The 23,769-nt window shown below is 41.6% G+C and overlaps 1 protein-coding gene across 7 annotated transcripts in view; it reads right to left on the minus strand.

Annotated features, from left to right (window-relative positions):
• Positions 1-23,769, minus strand: part of HECTD4 (HECT domain E3 ubiquitin protein ligase 4) — a 156,770-nt gene that overhangs the window by 73,159 nt on the left and 59,842 nt on the right. For 5 of the 7 annotated variants that reach the window (XM_037052131.1, XM_037052134.1, XM_037052129.1 and 2 more), the window contains exons 9-21: positions 21,228-21,386; positions 17,745-17,858; positions 16,892-17,032; positions 12,264-12,496; positions 11,765-11,910; positions 10,342-10,412; positions 9,400-9,505; positions 8,745-8,865; positions 7,830-7,958; positions 5,782-5,906; positions 3,911-4,064; positions 3,300-3,400; positions 1,484-1,682 (exon numbers count right to left, since the gene is read on the minus strand). In XM_037052131.1, the coding sequence (XP_036908026.1) occupies positions 1,484-1,682; positions 3,300-3,400; positions 3,911-4,064; positions 5,782-5,906; positions 7,830-7,958; positions 8,745-8,865; positions 9,400-9,505; positions 10,342-10,412; positions 11,765-11,910; positions 12,264-12,496; positions 16,892-17,032; positions 17,745-17,858; positions 21,228-21,386 (1,799 nt within the window). The remainder of the gene's footprint in view (positions 1-1,483; positions 1,683-3,299; positions 3,401-3,910; positions 4,065-5,781; positions 5,907-7,829; positions 7,959-8,744; positions 8,866-9,399; positions 9,506-10,341; positions 10,413-11,764; positions 11,911-12,263; positions 12,497-16,891; positions 17,033-17,744; positions 17,859-21,227; positions 21,387-23,769) is intronic. The other 2 variants (XM_037052132.1, XM_037052130.1) reach the window with 1 other exon arrangement.

Here is a 23,769-nt window from a genome sequence, read left to right on the forward strand (position 1 = left end):
AAAGGCTATTAATTTACACCCACTTAACCAACTTTCTAATATGCAGGTGAACCACTTAGAGGCCATGTGGCCTTCGATACTCTCACCGGAAGAGCACGGCCCTGGCTTCTCTTTACACACCAGACCCTGTCCTGCAGTGCGTGCTCCCACTGCCCCTGTCTGCGTAAGGGAGGTCCCAGTGGATCTAGAAGCTGCACTTTCAGCCCTGGACACTTATCTGTTTGTGACTTCTTACCCTTCTTGCACCACTGGGACCACTGGGAAAGTAAATGGTACTTCTGGCCCTGTAGTCAGTGGGCATCGCTGGCCTCCACATTTAACACTGACGTGTACTGCAGGTGGAGACTGAATGTGCCAGAAGTTGCAAATTACTGGCTTTTAAAGGAGAAACAAAATGACACTAATTAAAATGGCACCCTCTTTCATTTCCATTTTAAACAGTCGTATCACCTGAATCTAGGAAATGGGGTAGCTGACGCCAGGAACTAGGAAGTGGTGTAGACTGGTGCCAGGAAAAGTTTTTGAAAGGCCCACCAAAGACCATTTGTCTTGCTTGCAGTGAAGGTAAGTTTTGGGGGAAAGTATTAGCCCCTCCAGACATCTGGGATCTTCACTAGCCTAAGATATTGGGGATGAGGATTCTATAGTTTGCCCAGCAATGTGTTTTACTGTCCCATAATATAGACAGTTAGGAAGTCCTTTATTTTTAACTTAAACATCCCCCCTGGTGGGATTGAAGACCATTTGCCCTTACACAGTTCACAGAGGACAGATACAGCAGACAGCTGACAATTTACATGAAAAAAGTCCTGCGTATGTACAAAGATATTAGCTAATCCTTCGGTTGTTCTTCTGTATGTTGCATATCACAGTTTCTTTAGCCTTTCCTCCTAAGTTCAACCTAATGATTTACAATGCAACAGTTATAAACAGACAAAAATCTGTAAGCCCTAAAACACTTCCTTTTACTTGTGATTTGGTTCAGCCACCAGGGTGGAAACTACACTTCCGTGAAATCTATGTGGACCCTGAGGTCATGACAAAGAATAACTTAAACCCAAACAGATCCTAACGCATCTGAAATCCTTCTAAAAAGCCACCTTCTCCCAAAAGATACACGAGAAGCCCCAGGCAGTAAGACCTTTCTAGATGAAAGGACACACACATCTATAGGAATTGCAAGCACAGAGGAAAGGCAGGAGGTAAGAAGAATGGAAATTTCTTTTGATTCGGATCTAAACTCTGAAAGCTTACAAAAGCCCACTTTCAACAGGTCATTAAAACACTGTTCTTAGACCACAGAGGCGCTGGCTTTTTGATACCCCAAACACTACCCTTTGAGGCATTATCTTGGGGAAGTTCTCCTAAGAGGTATCTGCGGACAGAAATAAGTCAAGAATGGCGACCAGCAGCAAAGAAAAATAAGAAGCATCTGACCCCAGCTTATCAGAGGTGGAAGCCATTCTAAAGCAGCCGCGCTTACTTTGTCATAGTCGTACTGCGAAGAGCACCTGCTGTCAAATCTGAGGTACAGGCAGCGCGCCCCTGGGATGTGGACTGTCTCCTTAAATTTGTAGTTGTCTCGGACGGGGTGGACCGTCTCCACAGTCTTGCCAGCAGCCCATGGGGCAGGAATCTTTAAGCCAGTGAGGAAGCCTGGCTCTTCCTTCTCTTCCAGCATTCTAAAACCAGACAGAGAGAATGTGACGGAGTTTGGCAGCAAGGAGAGGAAAAAGAAAGCGTATACACAGGAAAATACAAAAGATGAAGAAATTTCACTCTAATTTTCCACAGCGTGCAGTGTGACAACATTGTGGCTTGACATAGTGGCGACCGGAAACATTAAAAAATCCTACATTTAAGGTTCATTTCTTTCTTGTTATACAATATATTTGCATTTCCCCCTCTTTTTTCAAGACAGAAGTCCAACTCACATCCAAGAGAGAACCTCGCCAACTCTCATTTAAAGTTACTCAGAAAAAGAAAAGACATTGTAAAGGACTTTTAAATTGGCCACTTCTCAAACCCTACAGGACCAGGACCCTATAAAGTTCCCTTTCGTTGATATCTAAATGTCAATTGTTGAAAACTCCATGAGTCTATACAACCAATGTTTACTGGAGTTTTTTACCAAAGAAAGGTGCTTTTGAGGTTCCTCTCATCCACTGTAATTGAATTCTTGAGGACGCCCCAACCCAAGGCCGTGGGACACGGACTCCTACAGCTGCATTTGGCTGTTGGGGAATTCTCTTTCAGCTCTGAGCTACCCAACAGGGGTGGGTACATAGTAAAATGTGGCCATTTAAATGGAATCTAAATTAAATACAATTTAAAATTCAATGTCTTGGTCACATTAGCTACATCGTGAATACTCGGTAACAGCATGAGGCTGTCATCAACAATACTGGAAAACAAAGATACAAATTTTCATCACTGCACAAAGCTCAGCTGGATAGCATACTGTTCTAGAAAAACCCTTAAGTCCTTCCTTTCTGATCAATGTTTTTCAAGACAGCTTTAGTGAGCTATAGTTGACATATAATAAATTGCAGATATTTGAAGATTATAAACTGGTAAGTGTGGCCATATGTATACACCTGTGAAACTTCCTCCCTCTTCTTAATCCAGGCAACCACTTCTTTGCTTTCCATCACTACAAACTAGCTTGCATTTTCCAGAGTTTTATATAAACAGGATCATACAGTATGTACTCTCTGGGGGGATCTGGCGTCTTTCATTCAGCATTAGTAGCCTAAGATTCATCCGTGCTGTCGAACATGTCCACAGTTAACTCCTTTTTAAAACTGCTGAGCAGGACTTGATTGTACGATTGCAACACTATGCTTATCCCTTTGCCTATCGATGGACATTTGGGTTGTTTCTTGTTTTGGGCTATTCTAACTAAAGCTGCTATGACCTCCATACACCAGTCTTGCTAAGAATCTAGGCTTTCTTTTCTCTTGTGGAAATATCTAGAAGTGAAATCGTTGGGTCATATGGTAGGTTTATGTTTAACTTTTTAAGAAACTGACCAACTGCTTGCCAAGTCATATGTTTTACATCCTGATCATTAGCATTTGATAATTTTTTGATTTTGAACTAATCTCTTGTTCAGTGGGGAAATTTATTCTAACCCATTCCTAAGAGACTACGAAGCAAGTCTACCATTATCTGGAAAATTGTGTCCCTGATCCCCAGTTAGAGAACCCTCACTAGAAATCACTGTGGTAAAAGGAGAACTAGGCTTTCACCAGAAGAAAACAAGGCAGGGGTTCCTGCGAGGAAGCAGCATCGCTCACCTCTCACCAGGGAACAGCCTGCCCTTCTGGTCTGATGCACCACATGGGGAACAGCCCACCTCGGCAAAAACTGGACACTGGGTTTTAAGCAGCAAAGCCGTCTGAAACACAAAATCATCATCATGCCTTAAAGTGCTGACTGTCAGTTATCTGGAGGGTACCAGTGCCAAACTTAGAACTCCCACTTAAACCGTCTTTCTGTGGTCCTAGTCTACCCTCTTTCACCAAGAAGTGCTTTGCGACTTAGACCACTTCACGTAAGTTTATTCACCGCTGGAATGGAACATGCTGATATTGGGTAGCAATAGCCAGCAAGGACTGAGATGAAATATCATGGCAGGATCTCAGTAGCCTTTAGGTTAGCATTTTTACAGCTGACCAGCAATGAATACTTGCCAAAAGATTGCAGTAAGCAATTAGTGAAACAAATAAAATGTTTTCCCTTAATGTTTCAGTTGATTTTTATGACACTGATTCTTCATTCCACCATTATATCACGTGGCTCCTGAGAGTCAGGACTCTAGTGATTCTGCCTTCAGGGAACGCATGTGGCCACAGCGTGAAGTGGGCTGGACGGAGAGCAGTTCACTCGGGCACACTGAGGACCACACCTGACTGGTGTAGAGGACCAGCTGCACCAGCTGGGGCATCAGGGCGTCGGCCATGGTCAGAGTCTGCAAATTCGGATGCATCAGGGAGGTCAGCAACACTGGAAGAAGGTGCCCAAGCATAGTAGCCTTAGTAACTTGTTCCAAGCCTTTTAACCTACAAAACGTTTAAGAAAACACGGGTTAAGCAATTCCCAATCATATGAAAAAGCAACTAACATCATCTTTATCTGACAAAATCTCTTAAACTGCATTTTCTTGAACTACTGAAGCACTTAAAATTAAGAGCAATTCAATCCACAAATTTCCCATGTTCTACCACTGAGGGAGGAAACAGAAATCTCAGATTTCATCTTCAACTTGATTTTGCAAAAAAAAGAAAGAGAAGAAGAAGAAGTGTACACAGTGAATTTCATTGCACCTTTGAAGCCTTTATAAACGAGCCCTCTAGGTAGGTAAATGGCCACGCTGGGCAGTTACCATCTGCAAAGCCCCCTCAGCTCTGGGGCTGCCCCGGGTCCCTGACAGCGAGACAAATGAGTGGCTACAGCACCAGTTCGCCTGCCCGCAGAAGTAATGCCCACTTCTGGCCCAGAGAAGCTGGCTCATGGGGGATACAGAGGCAGGCAGGTTTTCCATTTGTTCTTAAAATCGCACCCTCCCTTCCAGTTTTATTGAGATCTAACGATGTGTAAATTTAAAGCGAACGAGGTAATGACTTGGCATACCCATACACGGGGTCCAGCAAAACCAACACTGCTTGAGTGTGGTGGGTAGGGTGATACGGGTGTAGTAATTTACAGTTTTAATTTGGACATTTCACCTAAAAGGTCATATGGTGTGCTTGAGTGTGACATTGTTATGTTACAGAATTACACGCACATAATTTTGTAATAAAAGATTCTGTAACTAAAGGGTGGTGTTATTTGTGCCAGGCCCTGTGTTGTGAAATGATTACCTAGTCACATTCTTAACACCCTAATCTTCAGCTAGGAGAATTAACATCTGTGACTCGCCCAAGGAAAGGTGTGGGTTAGGAAGTTCTCTAAGACTACTCAGAATACTGGGACTGGAACCAGAAACAGAACTCAGGCCTCCCAGGCTCTAAGGCTGCCCCCTCCCAGCGCAGATCTGTGGCACAGGCCAGCAGTGGCCCCTACAAGCCTTAACAAGCCCAAGTGCAACGCCCACCTGGATCACCTTGTCCTCAATTCCAACCTGCCCACCTACTCTCAGGGAGAGGCCAAGAAACGGGGACACGAGGACAGACAGGGACACTGGAGAAAAAGTTGCACTGTAGGCCTGTTCTAGAACAACATCTTTAACATTCAAATCATCAACACATGCAGCATGTCAAGTCACCTCCCCAGCAAACCACAGTAGAAATGTAATGGGGAGAACTGAGAAAGTTGTATTACTGGGAACGAGAAGTTTGCCCTCTATACAAGTCACTCCTATGTCTGCAGAAGTAAAACACCAGTAAAATCTTGAGATACCGTGTGGATACTGCCTTTGGCACAGCGGTTAACAGCCTCCCCAACAAAGTTACCATGAGACAGCTAAGCGCCCATGGTGCTGAGCAGGCTGACTGAAGGAAAGGCCCACTTGGGACTAACGGGGGTAGAAGACCCCAAGGTCAGGGATGATGCTGTTCCCCTCAACCTTGCTACCCTGAATCCATGACCATTAGCCCAGTTGTGCCTAAAAGCCCCATTAGAGTTCAACCGCACTTGCACACTGTCGTTTCAACCTATTCTCATAAAAATCCCTCTACAGTGACTGGACATCTGGTGCTCTGTTGTAAAAGATGTTGCTTTCATACACAAGTTCTTCCTGAAGGGCAGCAGGTCACACTTCCCAATCCATTTCCTCACCTAAGCTCCCGGTCGGGCACGTCACTATTTATGAGTGCAGTCGTGACCTGTTGTAGCATTTCCAACACTTCATCACATCCAGTTAGGATCTGGGTGGCAAGAGCCAAAACACTGACCTTTAGCTCCTAGGTAGAAAATATCGTAATGTTATTTTTAAGCTTTGTGATAAAGATACACTCACAATGACAACATGAAATGACGTATTTTATGATGCATTTCCAAATTAAATAATGTGGTGGCCAGATTAAGCCCAAAGCAGTAAGTTCCGCTAGGATGGCAAGTAGCAATCTGATCTGGGAGGCTACGGTCGGGAGTGCTGACAGAAATACGCAGTATTTCCCGGGAGCACAGCAAGTCCCCAGGAGAAAAGGCATTTCTCCCATCCCCTCCGGCACAAGAGCGCTCCCGGTGGCCAGCCCGGAAACTGTCCAGGTGGAAGATTGCCTTGGGTGGTATGAGGGTAGCTAAAGAGAAAAACAGAACAGTAAAAGGCGCATGTAGAGGCGGTGAATAAAATGAGACAAAAACACAACATCCTGAAACAGTACAAGTGACCTTTTCACTTAATGTTTTGAGCCAGTACACTTGAAAACAGGCAAGTTAAAAATTCAACTAAAGTGGCAGGCAGTTACAGGCTATTAAACGTTGAAAATAACTGCTAGTCCGTGGGAGCACAAATACGAAATAATGTAAGAAACACTAGTTTAGATCATAGAAATGTTTAGTTTACAATTATTTTGTTAAAAATATAACCAAACTAACTTTCGGTGAAATCTGTGGTGGTTCCCCCCCCCCAGAAATACTAGACAACCCTACCTTTACCAAGAGTTATTTTTTTCTACAGATTAATTAAGCATTTATAAACATTAGCCTTCCAAATAGAAAACACTGGTACTCATGGCTGGAATTTTCTGGGGTTTCTTTCTTTCCCTCTTTTTTTGGTGTTACTAAGGGAAAGGGAATCCCAAATTGCCCAGACGAGATACGTCACGGTGCGAGTGGGACTGATCTCCGAGCCACCACCTGCTGACCGCACACCTGGCAGGGGGAGCGCAGGGCCACGTACTCTAATCGCTCGTCTCTAATGCTCACAGCAACCTTACAACAGACATGCTATTGTCCCTTTTTACTGACTAGGAAACTAAGGCAAGACAAGGTAATAAATAGTATCAGCAATTTAAATGATTAATTCATGCAATTTTCCTGTTTACAAACTGATTATGTAATGAAATAAACTCATAATTATGAACTAGCACATGTATGATTTACATAGTTTTATATACATGCATCAAGGCATAAAAAGGGCAAACTGTAATGGATTTTATCTTTAACTATGGCTTTCTTACTTAATTTTTCAGTGTGTTTTGCTCAACACTATAGGGAAGAAACAAGCTTTTATTGATTTCTCTAATTCTCCCAAAGATGAAATTCTGAAGAACAATGCAAACAATAGCCTTAAGCATCTGTCAAAATCATAACAAATGATGCTATAAAAAAATCTCTGTATTGCTATAAATTTCCATGTTGGAACAAATTATTGAGTTTACCCAGACCCTAACTTAAAAATAATTATAGGAAATAAAATGAACTATAGGTTTAGAAATTATTCAACATAAAGATTGTGAGAAAATTAGCATCTTTTTAAAGTTATTTGAACCAAGAGAGTATAATAAATCAGCCAAAATGCCAAAGTTTTTTAAATTGTTAGGCTCCTGGATTTATTTATATATTCCTATATAAATAAAACTTTCAGGTGCCTATGAGATCACTTGTAAGTGCCATATTTTATAGTTCTTAAAAAACATAAAAATAAACAAAGGCACGAAAAGACAGGAGCACATGGATGACACATTATGAGAGTGTCACAAATATGGTAACCACTGTGCAATGACAGAAAAATCTATGAAATGAGTGGCCTAATATTACCTCTCACAAAAATATAAGCCACATGGTGAAATCCGACATCATAATAGACAGAAATGTATCCAATTAAGTTGTGCTTTACCCGCTGGGTAGAAAGCATTGTTAGAAGAAAGCTTGGTGTTTACCTGTACCTTCAATGTATCTCCCTGCAAGGAGCTGTCACTGTCATCATTCTCGTCAGGTTTAATCAAAATAGTGTTACTGAGAAGGTGGTTCTGAACTGCCATCAGATAGCGCAGGCAGGAGGATGCAGCCTTTAACACAAACAAGGGCATTTAAATGATCTGGGTCCTACTGAAACAAGGATCATGTGATCCTCGTGTTTTTAAAAGATTTCGACAAGGGAAGCAAAAGAGAAAGTACAGAAAACAGACCAAGTTAGTTTTTTAGGTGATTTATTTGCACTTGGCTTTTGATACAGAATTTGACACAGTTACCATGACCTTTTCTGCCTTCGGCTACATAATCCTCACTGATCACTCAGATACTTACTTGAATTTTTGCCTCTTACTAATTTGCTTCCCCACCCTCCTTCCCACCACATGTATCTCCATTAGAGAAGACTCTACAAAAATCCTTCAAAGAATCTTTGGTTCTTATCGGTCTCTGTAAAACACTGATGGTTTAGAAAACAATGCTAAACTTCAAAGTAACAAGGGAAGAAATCTTCACTATTTTAAACAAAAAAATATCCAAATTCAGACAAATAATTTATTGCAACAAGACACTTAAAGCAGGAATCATCTTCGGAGCAAGTATTTCGAATGGATTTGTCTAGTTCTATATTTCTAGGACAAGCACAGTCGCCCACGGGCCTTCCCAGGTAAGTCTGTCCTTGTAAAGTGTGCGCGTGCACACACCTCGACACAGCAGAATGAGGAGAGGAGCACTGGGTTCAATTTTACTGTCATTAAACGCATTTTTACTGAGATCTGGTCAAGATGGCAGAGTAGATGGATGCTATAGTCGCCTCCTCCCAGACATTAAAATTACAGCTAAATGATAGAACAATCGACCTGGATAAATACATTTTTACTTACAGGCACAGTTGAAAGGAGTTTTTGAAAATCATCTTTAGAAACAGTTTGGCACTTGGTGATTAAGATACAGGATTCTCGTACAACAATCTTCAGAATGTAGTGTAAAAGTTCATCATTTAGTCTTTAAATGCAGGAAAAATGTAACAATAAGATATTGATGGTTTAATAATAAAGGATTAAAATTTATACAACTGGTATAAGATGATAAATAGAAGATATAAAGTTAACTGGTTCTGGAAGCAAATCACCTTAGTAATGATGCTACTAAAGGTACTGGTTCTGTTATCTAAATCAAACTTAATGGAGACAAAATAGGAGCCAAGCACTTAGTCCAAATACTCTATAAACAGCAAAGAAAACCAGTACCTTCTTCCCCTCACCAGCTCTAACCATACCCTCCTCCTTCGTCACAAACCACGTGGATGGCGCCCTCCATCAAGTTTTCTTAAACAAGCTCCATCGGCCATTTCTGCTACGTACCCTTCCCCAGGCCTCAGTTTCTTTACTGATTAAACTGAAACGTGCTAAATGGCAACTGTCAGACTTACTGTCTTTTGAGTGATCCATGGTTTAAACTTAATATGCCAACCATATTAGATATTACAGGAGACTGAGGAAAACACGAAGAAAGAGTGACTAAGATAACTGGCGTCACCTGTAATGGTCGTCGTCCTCACTGCCAAATCGATTGTTTTGAAGCTGTTCTGCTAAATTGGTTAGGATCACATCCCGCAGCTGGGAGAGGCCACTGTTTCTCTCTCCTACACAGAACAAAGCTCCATTAACAACCCTGGTAATTACACTTAGGAAAGGGATGCTATTAAAGAAAGTTTTTAAACAAGCGGATTGTCAGCAGCCCAGCGCCGGGCAGCTGCGGCTGCCTCATAAAAGCAGCAGCAAGAACTGCCGCGCCACCGTACAACCTTTTCAACTCGTGCAGCCCGACTGAGGTGTGGCTACCCCGTACAGGTCATAAAGCGTGACTCCCAACTCTCTGACACGGTGAACTGTTACTGTTTTTCTGTAGTCTAACTGTAAAGCTGCATTTTAACGTGTGGGAAAAACTGGCCTAGAAACCCCCAAGAAGTCATTACCGTTAATGTTCATTAAATAAGCTACAACAAGGAACATAAGGCTGAGCAGTGAAGACAGAAAGGTGTATAAACTTGAAGATATATGTATATATAAAACATGGTTTCTGCTGGCCCTGGCTGGTGTAGCTCAGTGGATTGAGCACGGGTCTGCGAACCAAAGGATTGAGGTTCAATTCCCAGTCAGGGCACATGCCTGGGTTGCAAGCCAGTCCCCAGCAGGGGCGAGTCCCCAGCAGGGGATACACAAGAAGCAACCATACACTGGTATTTCTCTCCCTCTTTCTTTCCCTTCCCTTATAAAGATAAATAAAAAATAAATAAAACTATTTTAAAAACATGGTTTCTGCTTTCGATCTAGCTGAAGCATTGGCATTATGTGCAGATATATTTTGAAAATTAATGCTAACAGATATGAAGGAAAAAATATTTTCCTAAATATCCAGTTGTTTCCTTAGGGGAAAAAAGGGAAGGCAGTTCAAGGACAATTAAAGGATAGTTCTTACCTTCTGTTAAGACCAGCTTAAGTAAGTTATTGATTTCAGTTTCACCTGGGTATAAGATATTCAAACCAGAGCTGAAACGACAGAAAAGTCAAAAAGCTTTTAGAAAATCCAAACTCTTTAAAAGTTTATTTTTACTAAAGATGCCAGTTTGGTTACATAAAACTCTGAGGTGAGTTTCATCACTAACAAAAGCAGTTGAAACTAAATTCACTTTGTGATCTAGTCTGCTAGTAGTTTGCTTCCCTATATGTGCCCTACCTGTAAGTTACCCAAATGACGACTTACCTGAGGCCAGAGGCAGAACTGGTTAAAGAGAACTGAGCTCTAAAAAGATCAATGGCGTCAAGCCAGCTATATATAGAGACTGTGCCAAAAAATCATTTCAGAAGGGGATTTCTGATTCTCAGCTTTTCCAAAGGGGCAGAAAGAATAGTATTGCAAATATCACCAGAATTTTTCTTCCTCTTTCTTTTTTTATAAGATCTAATGTACAATGAAGCACACATGTTTAAAGTGTATACTTTGGTGAGTTTTGACAGATGTACACACCCATGAAGAATCACCAACAAGATAGTGAACATACTCATTAGCTCCAGAAGTTGCCTCACAGCACTAGATTTACATTTTTGATTTAATGGTCTCAATAGAAAGAGACCAAAAGCATAATCTGTTGTGGAAGGAAAGAACTTGCCCTCCTTCTCGGCCCACCTGTCATCTGGTACTTCCAGACCAAGCACTCGGTTCTCTCTTGTCACTACATTTTACTTGTTCATATTACGGCTATATTCCTGGATAAAAGTTCACGGCACTTGAAGTGTGTGTAGAGATGATAGATAGATAGAATGACAACAGAAAATGGTCCATAAATTCTGCCCTCTTGCCTAACAAGGTATTAAGTAGATTTTAAAAAGTTAACATTTGAGCACTTACTTTGCATTGGGCCTTACCTTATTAAAATCTCACAAACCTGTAAAGTGGGTGCTATTTTTATGCCCATTTTATAGCTGAGGAAATGGAAGACTCAAGGTCATAGCTAGTGAATGGCAGAGCAAAGACTAGAACCCAGGTCTGCTGGAGGCCAAAGCTGGCTTCTTCACCTTCTTGCCAGACTCTCCCAAATAAGATAGACATCTGCTTACAAACCATCAAAATATATACTTCAAGGGGGTTTTCGTCTTTTTTTTTTTAAGAATCCAGTGAGGATCTTAGGTACAGGGTAGGGAGAGGAACGCAGGAACATGGATGGCTTCAGCCCCTGGGAGTCGGGCCCAAGCCTCAGTCCCGTGACAGGGTCCCCTGCACGTGGGGCCCTGGCTGGGAGGGGCTGGGGAAGAGGCACCTCGGCTCCCGAGCAGGGAAGATCAGGAGGCAGTGCGGGAGAAGCATTCGGAGGAGAGCAGTGTGACAGTCATTTACTGATTACCTGATGGCAAGGCAGACTTCCTTCTGAATTTCAGGGCAAATTTGATCTTTTGGTGCCATCAGCAACTGCCAAAGAAGCAATCCCGACCGTCGAATGATGTCTCGATTCCTTTCAGTTTGTGGGCTGAAGAAAAATTTAAATACCACCTACAGAAACATAAAGGGTATATCTAAAACCGTGAATTCTACTGGGGATAACATTATCCCTCTGAAGAAAGCACACGCAGTTATTCTTACGAATAGATTTTAACCACAATCTCTCCCATTGTGTAATGGTATAATTACAGTAAATACTTTACATATATTAATTACAATGAACTACATATAGCAACACTCCATTAACTGCTGTGCAATGAATATGATAATCTAATTATAGGACTAGAATGGGGTGAGCTGCAACACAGGAATGTTATTCAATTTTCTTCTGTAGAAATCAGCGGCTGAAGCCCAGCTTTGTGCTCCTTTTTCTGTATTATTTATCTCAAAACAGAGTTACTTACCTGAAAGACAACAAGGATGCAGCGTATAATACAGGTATCTCCATTAACCATGGCCTTCTCCATAATATCACAAATACTGCTCAGGTGGTGCGCTTCGATCGGATGCTGCTTGCCCAGGACACTTGTGATTGGAAGGTTTGGGTTGGTGGCAAGAAGATTGAGTTGGTGTATGCACATCGCACCAACGTGGTGCAATAACTGGTTTATAACCTCACTTGTGGTTATAGCCTCTTCTGGAAAATAAAAAGGCAACTCAGTGAGGAAAGACACATCCATGGGCAGTCCCCAAGGAGCAGCTTTTGGACTGACAGAAGGTGCAGACACACACGAGGAGAGAGTATCGGCTCCCATCTCCTCTGCTCTGCTGGAGAACCCTGCTCCCTGTCCCTGAGAGCTGAGGTGAAAACACCTGGGAATTTCCATATTTTATGATCATAAGTAGCTACCACCATGGAGCCTTTTCTGTATGCTTGACAATCGGCTAAATGCTACGCAGACTTTACCTTGAAACATCATTATAAACTTAGACAATTTTAGCCCAGTTTTGTAGAGGAGTAAATAAAGACTCAGGGAGGTTAAGTAACACAGCTACTAGGTGGTAAAGCTGACACTTAAATTCAGGCCATCTTGGCTCAGAGCACACACCAGTAGTCATTCCAGTACAATCTCTCCATCTTCTCTGGCATCGCTATGGGAGAACCCACCCCCTCCCGGGTCCAGAAATATCTCCTCCCACAATACCTCCACATTTATATCTCCTTTAGTGCAACCTCGTGAGGGTTGACAAGCATCTTCTTACGTAATAACAAATGCCTCATGGATGGCTACAGGAATTCAGGAAGGGAGGTAAAAGTCTAAATAAGCAACGTGCGCGCACACACAAAGTTTGCTTTTCCCCCCTAAAACAGCTGAAAGGAACTGCCTAAAACAAAACAAAACAAAACAAAATAGGAAAGCAGGTCATCTCGGAGAAGCAGGCCTGATGGAGGAACTTCAGAGCTGCGAAAGGATTGTGGGCACTGGGAACGATGAAAAAAGGACTCAGGGGAACAGAAGAGAAGGCAAACTTTGCTGAAACCAAACTTTTGACTGTGTGTTAATTCTACGGCCAGGATGGGTCTAATCCTATGCCTTTGAGTCCCTGATCTAACACCAGTAGAATTTAGTTTCATCTTACTCACCTTCACTAAGGACTTTTTTAAAGTTAGCTACCCAAATAAACAAGGCCTCTGATTTTTATTCTGCGTTAGGTGGGAAGCCAGTGGAGCTGTGTGAGCAGAGGAGTGTCCGATCTGACTACCTGAGGCTGTCAAAGACTCTGGCTGACACGGGGAGATGCAAGCGGAGGACGGCAACTGCAGAGGCAGTCGGAGGACCAGCCCGGAGGCTATTACAATTCGGGAGGAGACAATGACGGCCTAGACTAGGGTTGCAGCAGGATAGGACGTGGGAAATGGCTAGACTTGGGACATATTTTGAAGGTCGGAGCCAACAGGATTCGCTGATTTCCTCTTGGGTGTGAGCTGTGGGAGAGTGAGAGTCATCGGTAACTCTGGTGTTTTTGGTGTGAGCAATGAAAGAACGTTCCTATCTTGGAACGTGGGGGACTCACTAGGTAGAGATTTGGACATGGGGAGAAATAGGGAGTTAGTTGTTGACATTTTCAGTGGAAGATGCCTATTACATAAAAATAAATAAATATACAACTGGAGGTGAATACATAGTCTGGGGTTCAGGCAAGAGGCCTGTAGATCATAATTAGGGAGTCACTAATATGTAGTTGACTTTTTCTTTTTGCCTTTTTAACAGCTTTATCAAGATATAATTTATATACCATAAAATCCACTCATTCTAAGTACACAACTTGATGACTTTTAGTAAATTTACACAAATACCAAAATCAGGAACCAAAGCAGAGAAATGAGTACCGACCCTATAAAAATTAAAGGGAATACTAGGAGCAACTTCATGCCAACGAATAAGAAAGGTTAGATGAAATGCACAAATCTCTAAAATGACACAAATTACCATAACTAACTCAAGAAAAAATAAAAAAAACTGAATAGAAAACTGCATAGCCTCAAAGTCTCACTTCCACCCAGATATTTCTTAATCACAGTGGTGATTCACACATGTCCACAAATTCTCTGGTGCTTTTCCTTCCAGGAGCTGGAGCCTAGTATTCTCCTTCCCATGAGGGTGGGCTAACGACTTGCTTCTAACAGTGCATGGAAATGGAAAGTGGTAACTGCGCAGTGCAGAAAGCTGGTGTCTAAACCAAGTGGTCAGTTTTAACATCACCAGTAACAAGTCGTGTCACCATCATGCACCTGTGACAATGACGCAACGAGAGAAGCACTTCCCCTCTGCAGTGGTCCCCCCAAATCTGTAACGTTAAAGTGGGAAAACAACAGACAAACCCAAAGTGAGGGATAGTCTACAACACACCTCATCAGCACTCCTCAAGTGTCTTTCTCTTGTGCAGACAGATACCTCTATCCACTACATCCGACAATCCCAGATCTGCTGCGAGCCACTATAATGTTTTCTTTTCAGTCATTGAATCTTCAAACACAACATTTCCAACTGGTTCTTTTTAAAAAAATGTATTTACTGAAATTCCCTATTTATTCAGTCGTAGTCATCACACTTTCCTTTAATCTTTTAATGTGGTACCCTTCGGTTCTCTGGAGGGATTACAAAGGATGCTTCAAATTCATCATCTACTAAGTCCAACATCTGAGTTTGGTCTGCAGCGTGTAGCTACTGATTTCTCTGCTCAGGTACTTTGTTTTCTTAAAATGTTGCTTCTATTTTAACCCTTTGCTTTCTTTCATTTGTTTATTTTTATTATTCTTGTTTTTATTTTTAAGCCTGCCTTCCCTGGGATTACCCCGTGAGTCAGAGGTTGTGGTCACATGCCTGTAGCTCAAACGCCTTCTACCCTGGGAGGCTCTGCATGTTTGGGGGGAGCACATCAAAGTTCTGGCAGGTTTTTTTAAATTTTTTAAAAATATTTTTTATTTACTTATCTTTAGAGGGGAAGGGAAGGAGAGAGGGAGAGAAATATCAATGTCTGGTTGCCTCTCATGCATCCCCGGCCGGGAACTGGCCTGCATGTGCCCCGAATGGAAACTGAATCTTGATCCTTTGGTTTGCAGGCCGGCGCTCAATCCACTGAGCTGCACCAGCCAGGGCTAAAGTTCTGGCAGTTTTACACTCTGCCCTGGTTTTCACTTTCTGCCAGCTCCTCTTCACATCTCCGCAGGCTCACACTCAGCCAGGCCTGGGTGAACAGCGTGGGTCTCCTCAGGCTTCTGTGGGGAGCTTACCAAGCCCCCTGCAGCTTTCTTCTACCCAGATTTCCCTAGTGAATTTCTGGCTAGCCTGCTCGTTCACTGCTTGCCCTGAGCAGAACGATGGAAATGAGTCTAGCAGAGCCACTGGTATCCTCTGTTTGCCACCAAGACTACCACCGATACTGATGGTGTTGCCGGGCACGAGTGTTTTCCACTCTTTGCTCCAAATCAAGTCAGCCCGTTCTGGCAGCCAAGATGCCAGAATCTGCCCCAACCTGGTGGAATTACTATACTGACAAAGCTGGAAGTGGGAGAAAGGAGCATCCCCAGCTAAGAACACCACAACATCCACTGTTCTAACCCAAAGTTCAGTGTTTTTTATAAATACCCGCTTCTCAATATGCCTTTTGTCAATTTTCAGAGCCTAGAAATAGTTGCTTTTGAGATTTTGCCAGTTTTAGCATTGTTTTATGGGGATAGAATTTGCTGAGTCACTCACTCCTCCATACCACCATAGTTGACTTTGATGTCATGGGATTTTAAGTCGATATTAACCTACTATTGTTTTCTGGCAGTGACAACCACCCCATGACAACATGCCTCTCGCTAAGGACCTCCTTCATCTGTCTCTGCAAGGGAAGAAGAAACACAGGAAGAGGCCCCTGGTACAGAGCCCCCAGGCTCGCCTCACGGATGGGAAGTACCCGGAATGGTAGGACATCACCACTGCTTCTAGCCCTGCACAGATGGCAGCTTTGTGTGCTGCCTGTCCCCTGTCCCCTGTCAGCCTGCGGGAGGAACAGCAAAGCCGACAGAGGCTATTCCTTCAGAACAAAGTGGCACTCAAAGCACCCAAATCAAGATGAGGGGGGAACCATCCCAATAAACACATTTTGAATACAAAAAATATTAACTTAATATTAAGAATCTTAGTATTTATATTGAGAAATATAAAGATCCTTCATTGGCAATTCTACCCAATTATAAGTTTGTATATAAATAAATGTCAATGTAAAACATTACAGCAGCATATAATCCTGAGCCAAGTACAAGAATCAATTTTGTACCAAAGATTTGACAATGGCAGAAGAAACGTAATTTTCCTGTTTTAAAAAAAAAGTCTATGGACCATCAGAAAAGCTCTACTAACTTATACACTATTTCCTTAGTCATAAGCCAATCGACAATAAGGATTTCTGGTTTCTAAGTTCAAAAAGGAAGGGTGTTGACCCATGTTGTCGCCTGGGCCACGTCCCACTTACTCATGCTGCAGTCCTCTCTACTATGTCCTGGGGGACAGTTGTTCCTGGAAGACCGAGCGTGCCTCACCTTTGGGCTCCGTGATGATGTGGCTGACCCCGAGCCTCTGGCAGACGTAATGGAAGGCCTGGTTCCCAGGATTGCACCACTGATCGATGTAGTCGTTCGAACAGGTCCACAGCATGTTGTTCACGGTGTCGTAACAGGCACCTGCAAAAAGAGCGTCTGTATTCGGCTGCCATGTCATCATCTGCCCGTACACAAGGTTCCCACCAGCACTGCTGGTGGCAAGGCCCCCCGCGCCAACAGTCTGCATCCTGCTCCCGTACGCTTCCTTGGCAAAGCATTAGGCTGAGGTTGAGCAAAAAGGCAGCACTCAATCTCCGGTTTGCTCAGCTCCTCTGGGGGAATGGGAGAGGTCTCGAGGAAGAGACTGACTCAGTAACTGACTTCTACACGACCTTTTAAATTCCATATAAGATTCAAGTGGCTTACATTAAAACCCAGGTGCAACAGGACTAATTAACATAATACCCCAAAAAAGCCTCAGCAACAGAGCAAAAAAAAAAAAAAGGTGAGATATGAGCTTCCTAGGAGACAAGGCAAAGAGAAAATAGTACATAATGCTAATTTTCTGGCTATGAGAAGCACAACAATTCCTCACAGGAAATAAATCTTTGAAAAATTTCAAACTTTGAACTTTGAAGGATTTGTCATAGGCATCATCATCAGACAACCTAACAGACAGTATGCAGAGGAATTTCACATGGCAATTTCTTATATTAATCCTCAAAATTATACAGCAGTATAAAAAAACCTTTCTTTCAGGGAAACTAGAACACCACAAAGACTGGCAAGACTTTTCTGAGACACGCTGCTAAAACGCCGACTTTCCCGAAGAAATGTGGCGTTTATTCCTTACCCAGTCCTGGTACAAGAGCACCGCGCCCCAGGGAGCTTCCAGCAGCATCTATGAGATCAGCACGGCTTGTGAACTGACCATCCGAAATGTTATACACCAGGCTGGAGGCGAGGACTTTGGGAACAAACATTAAGCTGTTTAATAAGCCTTAGAGTGATTGTCAGTCTACTTTTTACAGTTTCAGCTTTAGGCACTTAACAAGACTTTCATAAAAACCACATATTTTTTGTTGTCTACTGATGGTAACAATGAGGAGACAAAACACACACATAAGACCACAAAAAAACCCCTCACAAATATCTTTCTAAATAGTAAACCATATTTTTTTAGTGTTTTTTAAATGGAAACTTTTGCATAAAAGTTTTTTAAATATGGGTTATCAAAAGGGTAATTGCAAAACGAGTTATTATCACTACCGACACAAGGTTAACATTTTATGAGAAATACTCTACACATAGTTGGTGCTCAGCAAAGGTTAGCAGACACACCGCTCAGTTCCAAACAGTGGCTCTACAACTTGGAGACGCTTCGGCCTTTTTCCTGAACACAGGATAACGCGTGATGACAAGCACGGGCCCCAGGTGTCTGGGTTTCAGTCCCGGCTCTACCGCTTCTGTGTGACCCTGGGAAATGTACTGAACCTCTCAATTTCCTCATGTGTAAACCAGAGATAATAAAAGTGCCAGCCTTACACGGTTCTTGTGAAGATTAAACAAGTTAAAATGTGTCCAGGACCCACACCAGCTCATATGTACTAGCTGCAGTAATTCACAGCCTTTCCTTCCCCACTTTCAAACATAAAATTTGAGCACTGTGCCACTGGGGCTCGTTTTTCTGACCCCTGTCACCTTGGTGACCCAGATCCCCATCACGCCTGCTGTGAGTTATAATCTAACTAAAGTCTTTGTTTCTGCTCTATAGTCTTCTGTTTCATTCTGCACAGCAACAAAATGATCTTTCGCAAATCTCTTTTTTGTTGTGCTCACCATGCATGTGCCACTTACATGAATAATACCCATTTTTCGTGATTTAAACTCAAGACCTTATTCAGTCTCTCCCTTCCGCCCCCCACTGGACAACGGCCGTTTCTTTCCGAATCTGCAGCACGAACACGTGCCCCCACGGTCGGGCAGTGGTGGGCACCGTGCATCACTCCCCGGCCGTCTCTCACCCCCTCACCGTGTTTCCCAACCCGACTGTGAGCAGGCGCCACTTCTACGTACCGAGGAGCCCTCCCTCACCCCCCATGACAGTGTGCAACCGGACACAGAAGGAATTTCAGCGTTTATTGATATGTTGGTCTAAAATAGAATCATGGTGTAAGCTGCATTCTCATGAAGAAAACAGCCCTGCACAGGCCTGCTCCAGTCAAATGGGGTCACTTTCAACTGAGAGAAAAAGCCATGACTCGGAGGCCAAAAAAGGGTTTAATGAGACAAGCGGTCAATAAAAAGACAAATAGTTCAATTTAAAAATTGCCAAAGGACTGCAATAGGTATTTCTCAAAAGAAGATATACAAATGGCCAATAAGCACAAGAAAAGATGTTCAACACACTAATCATTGGGGAAATACAAATCGAAACTACAATGAGATACCACTTCATACCCAGTAGAATGGCTATAATTAAAAAAAATGGAAAATAACAAATGTTGGTAGGGATATAGAGAAATTGGAGCCATTTTACATTGCTCACGGGAACAGAAAATAGTGCAGCCCTCTTGGGGAACAGTTCGGCAGGCCCTCCAAAGGGTAGCCTTGTAGTTAGGGTAGGACCCAGAGTTCTCCAGTGTATGTACCCAAGGGAAATGAAAACGTGTCCACCCAGAAACCTGTACATCAGTTATTCGAAACAGCCAAGAAGTAGAAACAACCCCAGTGTCAACAAAATGGGAGTATATCCACACAGTGGAATATGACTCAGCCATAAAAAGGAACAGAGTAATAATTCATGCTACCACATGGATGAAGCTCAACCACATCCAGTTAAAGAAAAACCCAGTCACAAAAGCACACATACTGTGCAACTCCATATACATGAAAAGGCCAAAAGAGCCAAATCCATAGAGACAGACAGTGGGCTGGCGGTTGCCAGGGGACAAGAATGATGGAGGAGAGGGGAGCGACTACCCATGGGTATGGGTTTTCTTGTTGGAGGGATGGAAATGAGCTAAAATTACATAGTGGTGCTGTTGCCCAACTCTGCAAATATACTAAAACCACTAAACTTTATACGTAAAGTTTATACGTAAACTTTATATGTAAAAGGATGAATTTTATGGTGGTAAGTTAGATCTCAATAAAGATTGTTTTTTTTTAAAGAGACTCATAATAAATTTACATTATTTACCCAAGGGCGAAAGGGGACATTCTGGTCACACAAACTGTTAGAGAAAACAAGCTGTTGAAAAAAAAAGTCAAACCTATTTGATTTGAAGGCAAAAGAGTTTTGGAGTTATTATGCATATCTAAATTCCAAACATATGCAACTAGTGAAAATGGCCTAAAGTTCAAGTTGATCTTAGATAATTTTTTTAAAACTGCTGAGGTCAAATTTATATCTGCAAGCTTAAGCTAGAGTATGACATGCTTTTTAAAAACCTAAATATGAAATATAATGTTTAAATGAAATTACTATAAACAAATTGTTTAAGAGGACAGAATATGAAGTGTTGGGAAATGAAAACAAGTAAATGGATTTTAAAACATTTTAATTTTATGTGCCTAAACAAATTTCAAAGAAAAAAAGAACTCCCCCAAAAGTTACCATACATAAAAGGAACAATTTATTTTGTTTTTTTTTCAAAATACTTTAACTTACCTTATGGTATATGGTCACCAAAAAATAGTGTGAGATACTATTATTCTTTTATTTGTTTACAAGTGGGAAAACTGAGGCCCAGAGGAGTTAAATGATGAAGAAAGCTAGAAAATGGCAACGCGAAAGAAACATTTTTTATTCTATATTTTCTCTCATTTAACTATTTGTCCACTCTGAAGCCAAAAATCTCACTAATTATTCTAGTATGCCTTCCTCTTTTATAAAAATATATGTATCCATAACATTAATTAATTTTTGTATACATTATTTTGTATTATACATTTTGGTTTAATGCAGGTGTCCTAAAATGGAGGCATTTCACTTACTATTTTAATACCTTTGGACTTCTATCACAGTGAGTAGATAATGTAAATAATGTAACAATACGTTATTTATTTTCCTAAAATTTTCCTGAACTCATTATTATTTCTAGTAATTTTATAGGGCAATAGCTTTCAGTAGTATACTATCATACCATCTATAAATCTTACATTCTAAATTCCTCCTCACCTGTGACTATATTGATAGGTTTTTCTGTTGTTATCGAAAAGCTATTGCAAGCAACTATTTAAGAGAGTAAGTTTAAAATCATCAACAGAAAAGCCTTAAGTTTCAGAGTTGGAGACAAATTGAGAAAAGTGCCCCAAATTAAAATTCACTTACTTTTTAAAGACGACAAACCACTTGTTCCCCCAAAAAGAGAGCGGGTGGCAGAGCTGCCTGATCCCCCCGGAGGTGGGACCAGCATCACCAGGTACGTGCCACAGGTGTAAATGGGCGTCTTCCGCAGCATTTTTAGAGGTAGCCCACAGCTAGTATTTGCTGACGAAAGGAATGCAAATAGTGAGTGGGGATATTTGACACAGATCACTCCAATTACCAAAACAGACCTGAGGATCAGGACGGGTCCCTAGCTCACACAAGGACATATACCCAGATTTGGAAAACACAACAAGAAGTGATAAGCTAAGGAAAATACGATAATCTCGTGGCTCTCTGCCTGGCCTCAAGCCCCCTGATATGCAACAGCTCTCGAAGGTGTTCCCAATGGCCAATGTGCCTGCGCCTCTAAAAATTCTTTCAAAAGAATAAACCTTCACATGGACTAAATCTCAGAATAAAAGAATCCAGCTGCTTGTGTTTGCCCAGGACACGCTGCTCCGACCGAGATCTTTGCATTTTACACAGAGCAAATTCTGAACAGGTTCCTGACATTACACTCATTACAAATAGCTTTGAGCATGTAACCAGCCAGAAATTTCAAACTATAACTAGTTAACTGAAGCTTTCACAATATCTATCTCAAAATAATTTTATACCTGTATGATTTATGATAACCCATTACAAATTTTCTTTTTTAAGGGTCAGTGACATAAAGTATCATTAAGAAAATACTCATTTCTACCCAAGAGGCATAAAGTGTATTTCCAACTCCCTTCCTGGCAGATCTGAAGACTCACAGGGAATTTAAGGATTTTCTATATTAGTCTAGGGAGGACTGGCGACGGCAACAGAATGTCAGTGCTTTGCCTGGGAAGCTGTTGGGGAACAAAACACAACTGCCTAGATGTAAAATCATCTTTAGATGGTTTAGCTTAGAAAAATAACACCTGATCTGTGTGGTATTTGCCTTGAATGCTTGTGCTCCCCCCCAAAAAAGCTCTATTTTTTAAAACTCCAGGCCCCAACCCGTATATTCTTTGTTCAGGACATAAGTCCAGAAGGGCTAAGGTCCCAGAGATAGGAAACCCAAAGGGGTATGATTGGCAAGTTAGCAATACTGTGAGCATAACATTTCACCAAGGTGCTTTTAACAGAAGTACTCTTGTTAGCATGGTAACAGGCACTAGTTTAGCCCCATAGAAAATTCTCCACCCTCTGAATGTTGAATCGTCAGAAATCTCTTAGCCTGCAGATGGTGAATTTTCATGTAGCTCCATCATGTCAAATGAATACACACAGGATGTATCCGTAAGTACGATAAGCTCATGCATCTAGAACACATGATTTCTATCTTCGAGAAATTCTACATGTGCCCCCGCCTCCGGAACTTTCCTTCACGTTCTGCTCAGGCTCTGTGGCCCAACGAGCACGCCCATAGTGTTTCTGTTGTTCAGGGTGGGTTCAGCTTTCTCCTTTCATCAAGGGACAAACCCAGATGCAACCTTCAACTTGTCAAGAAAACGTTTATTTAGGTAAAAAGAACTATGGTCTAAAAGTATTTCCTATTGCACAAGTTTTCTACAAGCCCAGGTAATAACAGCTATTAACAATTTCCCCACTTACACTTGACATAACAGAAATCTATGGAAATAAAATACTAACCTTCTTAAATTCTACTATAAACTGGTAAGTATTTAGTTTGATAGTCTCATAATAAATTAATTAAATATTTTCTCTCCCTAACATTTCAATATATGAAAGGACTAAAGCATAAAATTGCATTACATTAATTAAGCACATTAATTCAAATACACTTTTCTATGACATCTTTCTCCAGACTCAGCTTTTACTGCAGCTGATGATTTGGCATAAATTCACACAGTTGGAATGGAATATAGAAACTCCTCAAGAAGAATGCTTCTTGCCCTGACTGGTGTGGCTCAGCTGGCTGGGGGTCAACCTGCAAAGGGAAAGTTCACCATTGCCTTACCAACCAAGGGACATGCCAGGGTTGCGGGTTTGGTCTCTAGTTGGGTGCATACAAGAGACCAAACCATTGTTTCCCTCTCTCTCTCCCTGCCTTCTCCTCTCTCTAAAAATAAATAAAATCTTAAAAAGTATGGTTCTTAACCTTTTTGGGGCCATAGATGACCTCAAAAATCTGATGAAAATTATGATGGATACATTAAAAACTGGGAGGGAGCATGTTTATGAACCCCTTAAATGCTTGTTACACCCAGTAGAATTTCTGCTTTAAAAATATAGAACAGTGTGTTTGGTAGGCTAACATTTATTAAGAATAGGAGGAAAATAAGAACACAAATTTGTCTTTAATTGTATTGCATAAAGAAACTTTGTAGGATAAAAAACTAATATAGTTACCTATAGGGGGCAGAGTAGGGGCAAAATATAGAATACACCAAGAGTTCTTTACATACAGCTTTTTATGTTGTTTTTACTTTCAAACTCTTTAAACATATTATCCATTCCAAAATATTAAAATACAAACACTAAACGATAAATTCAAGAAAAAGCAATCTGC

This window comes from Sturnira hondurensis, unplaced genomic scaffold (genome assembly GCF_014824575.4).
Source record: "Sturnira hondurensis isolate 20B ecotype Veracruz unplaced genomic scaffold, ASM1482457v3 Scaffold0007406, whole genome shotgun sequence".
NCBI lineage: Eukaryota > Metazoa > Chordata > Mammalia > Chiroptera > Phyllostomidae > Sturnira > Sturnira hondurensis.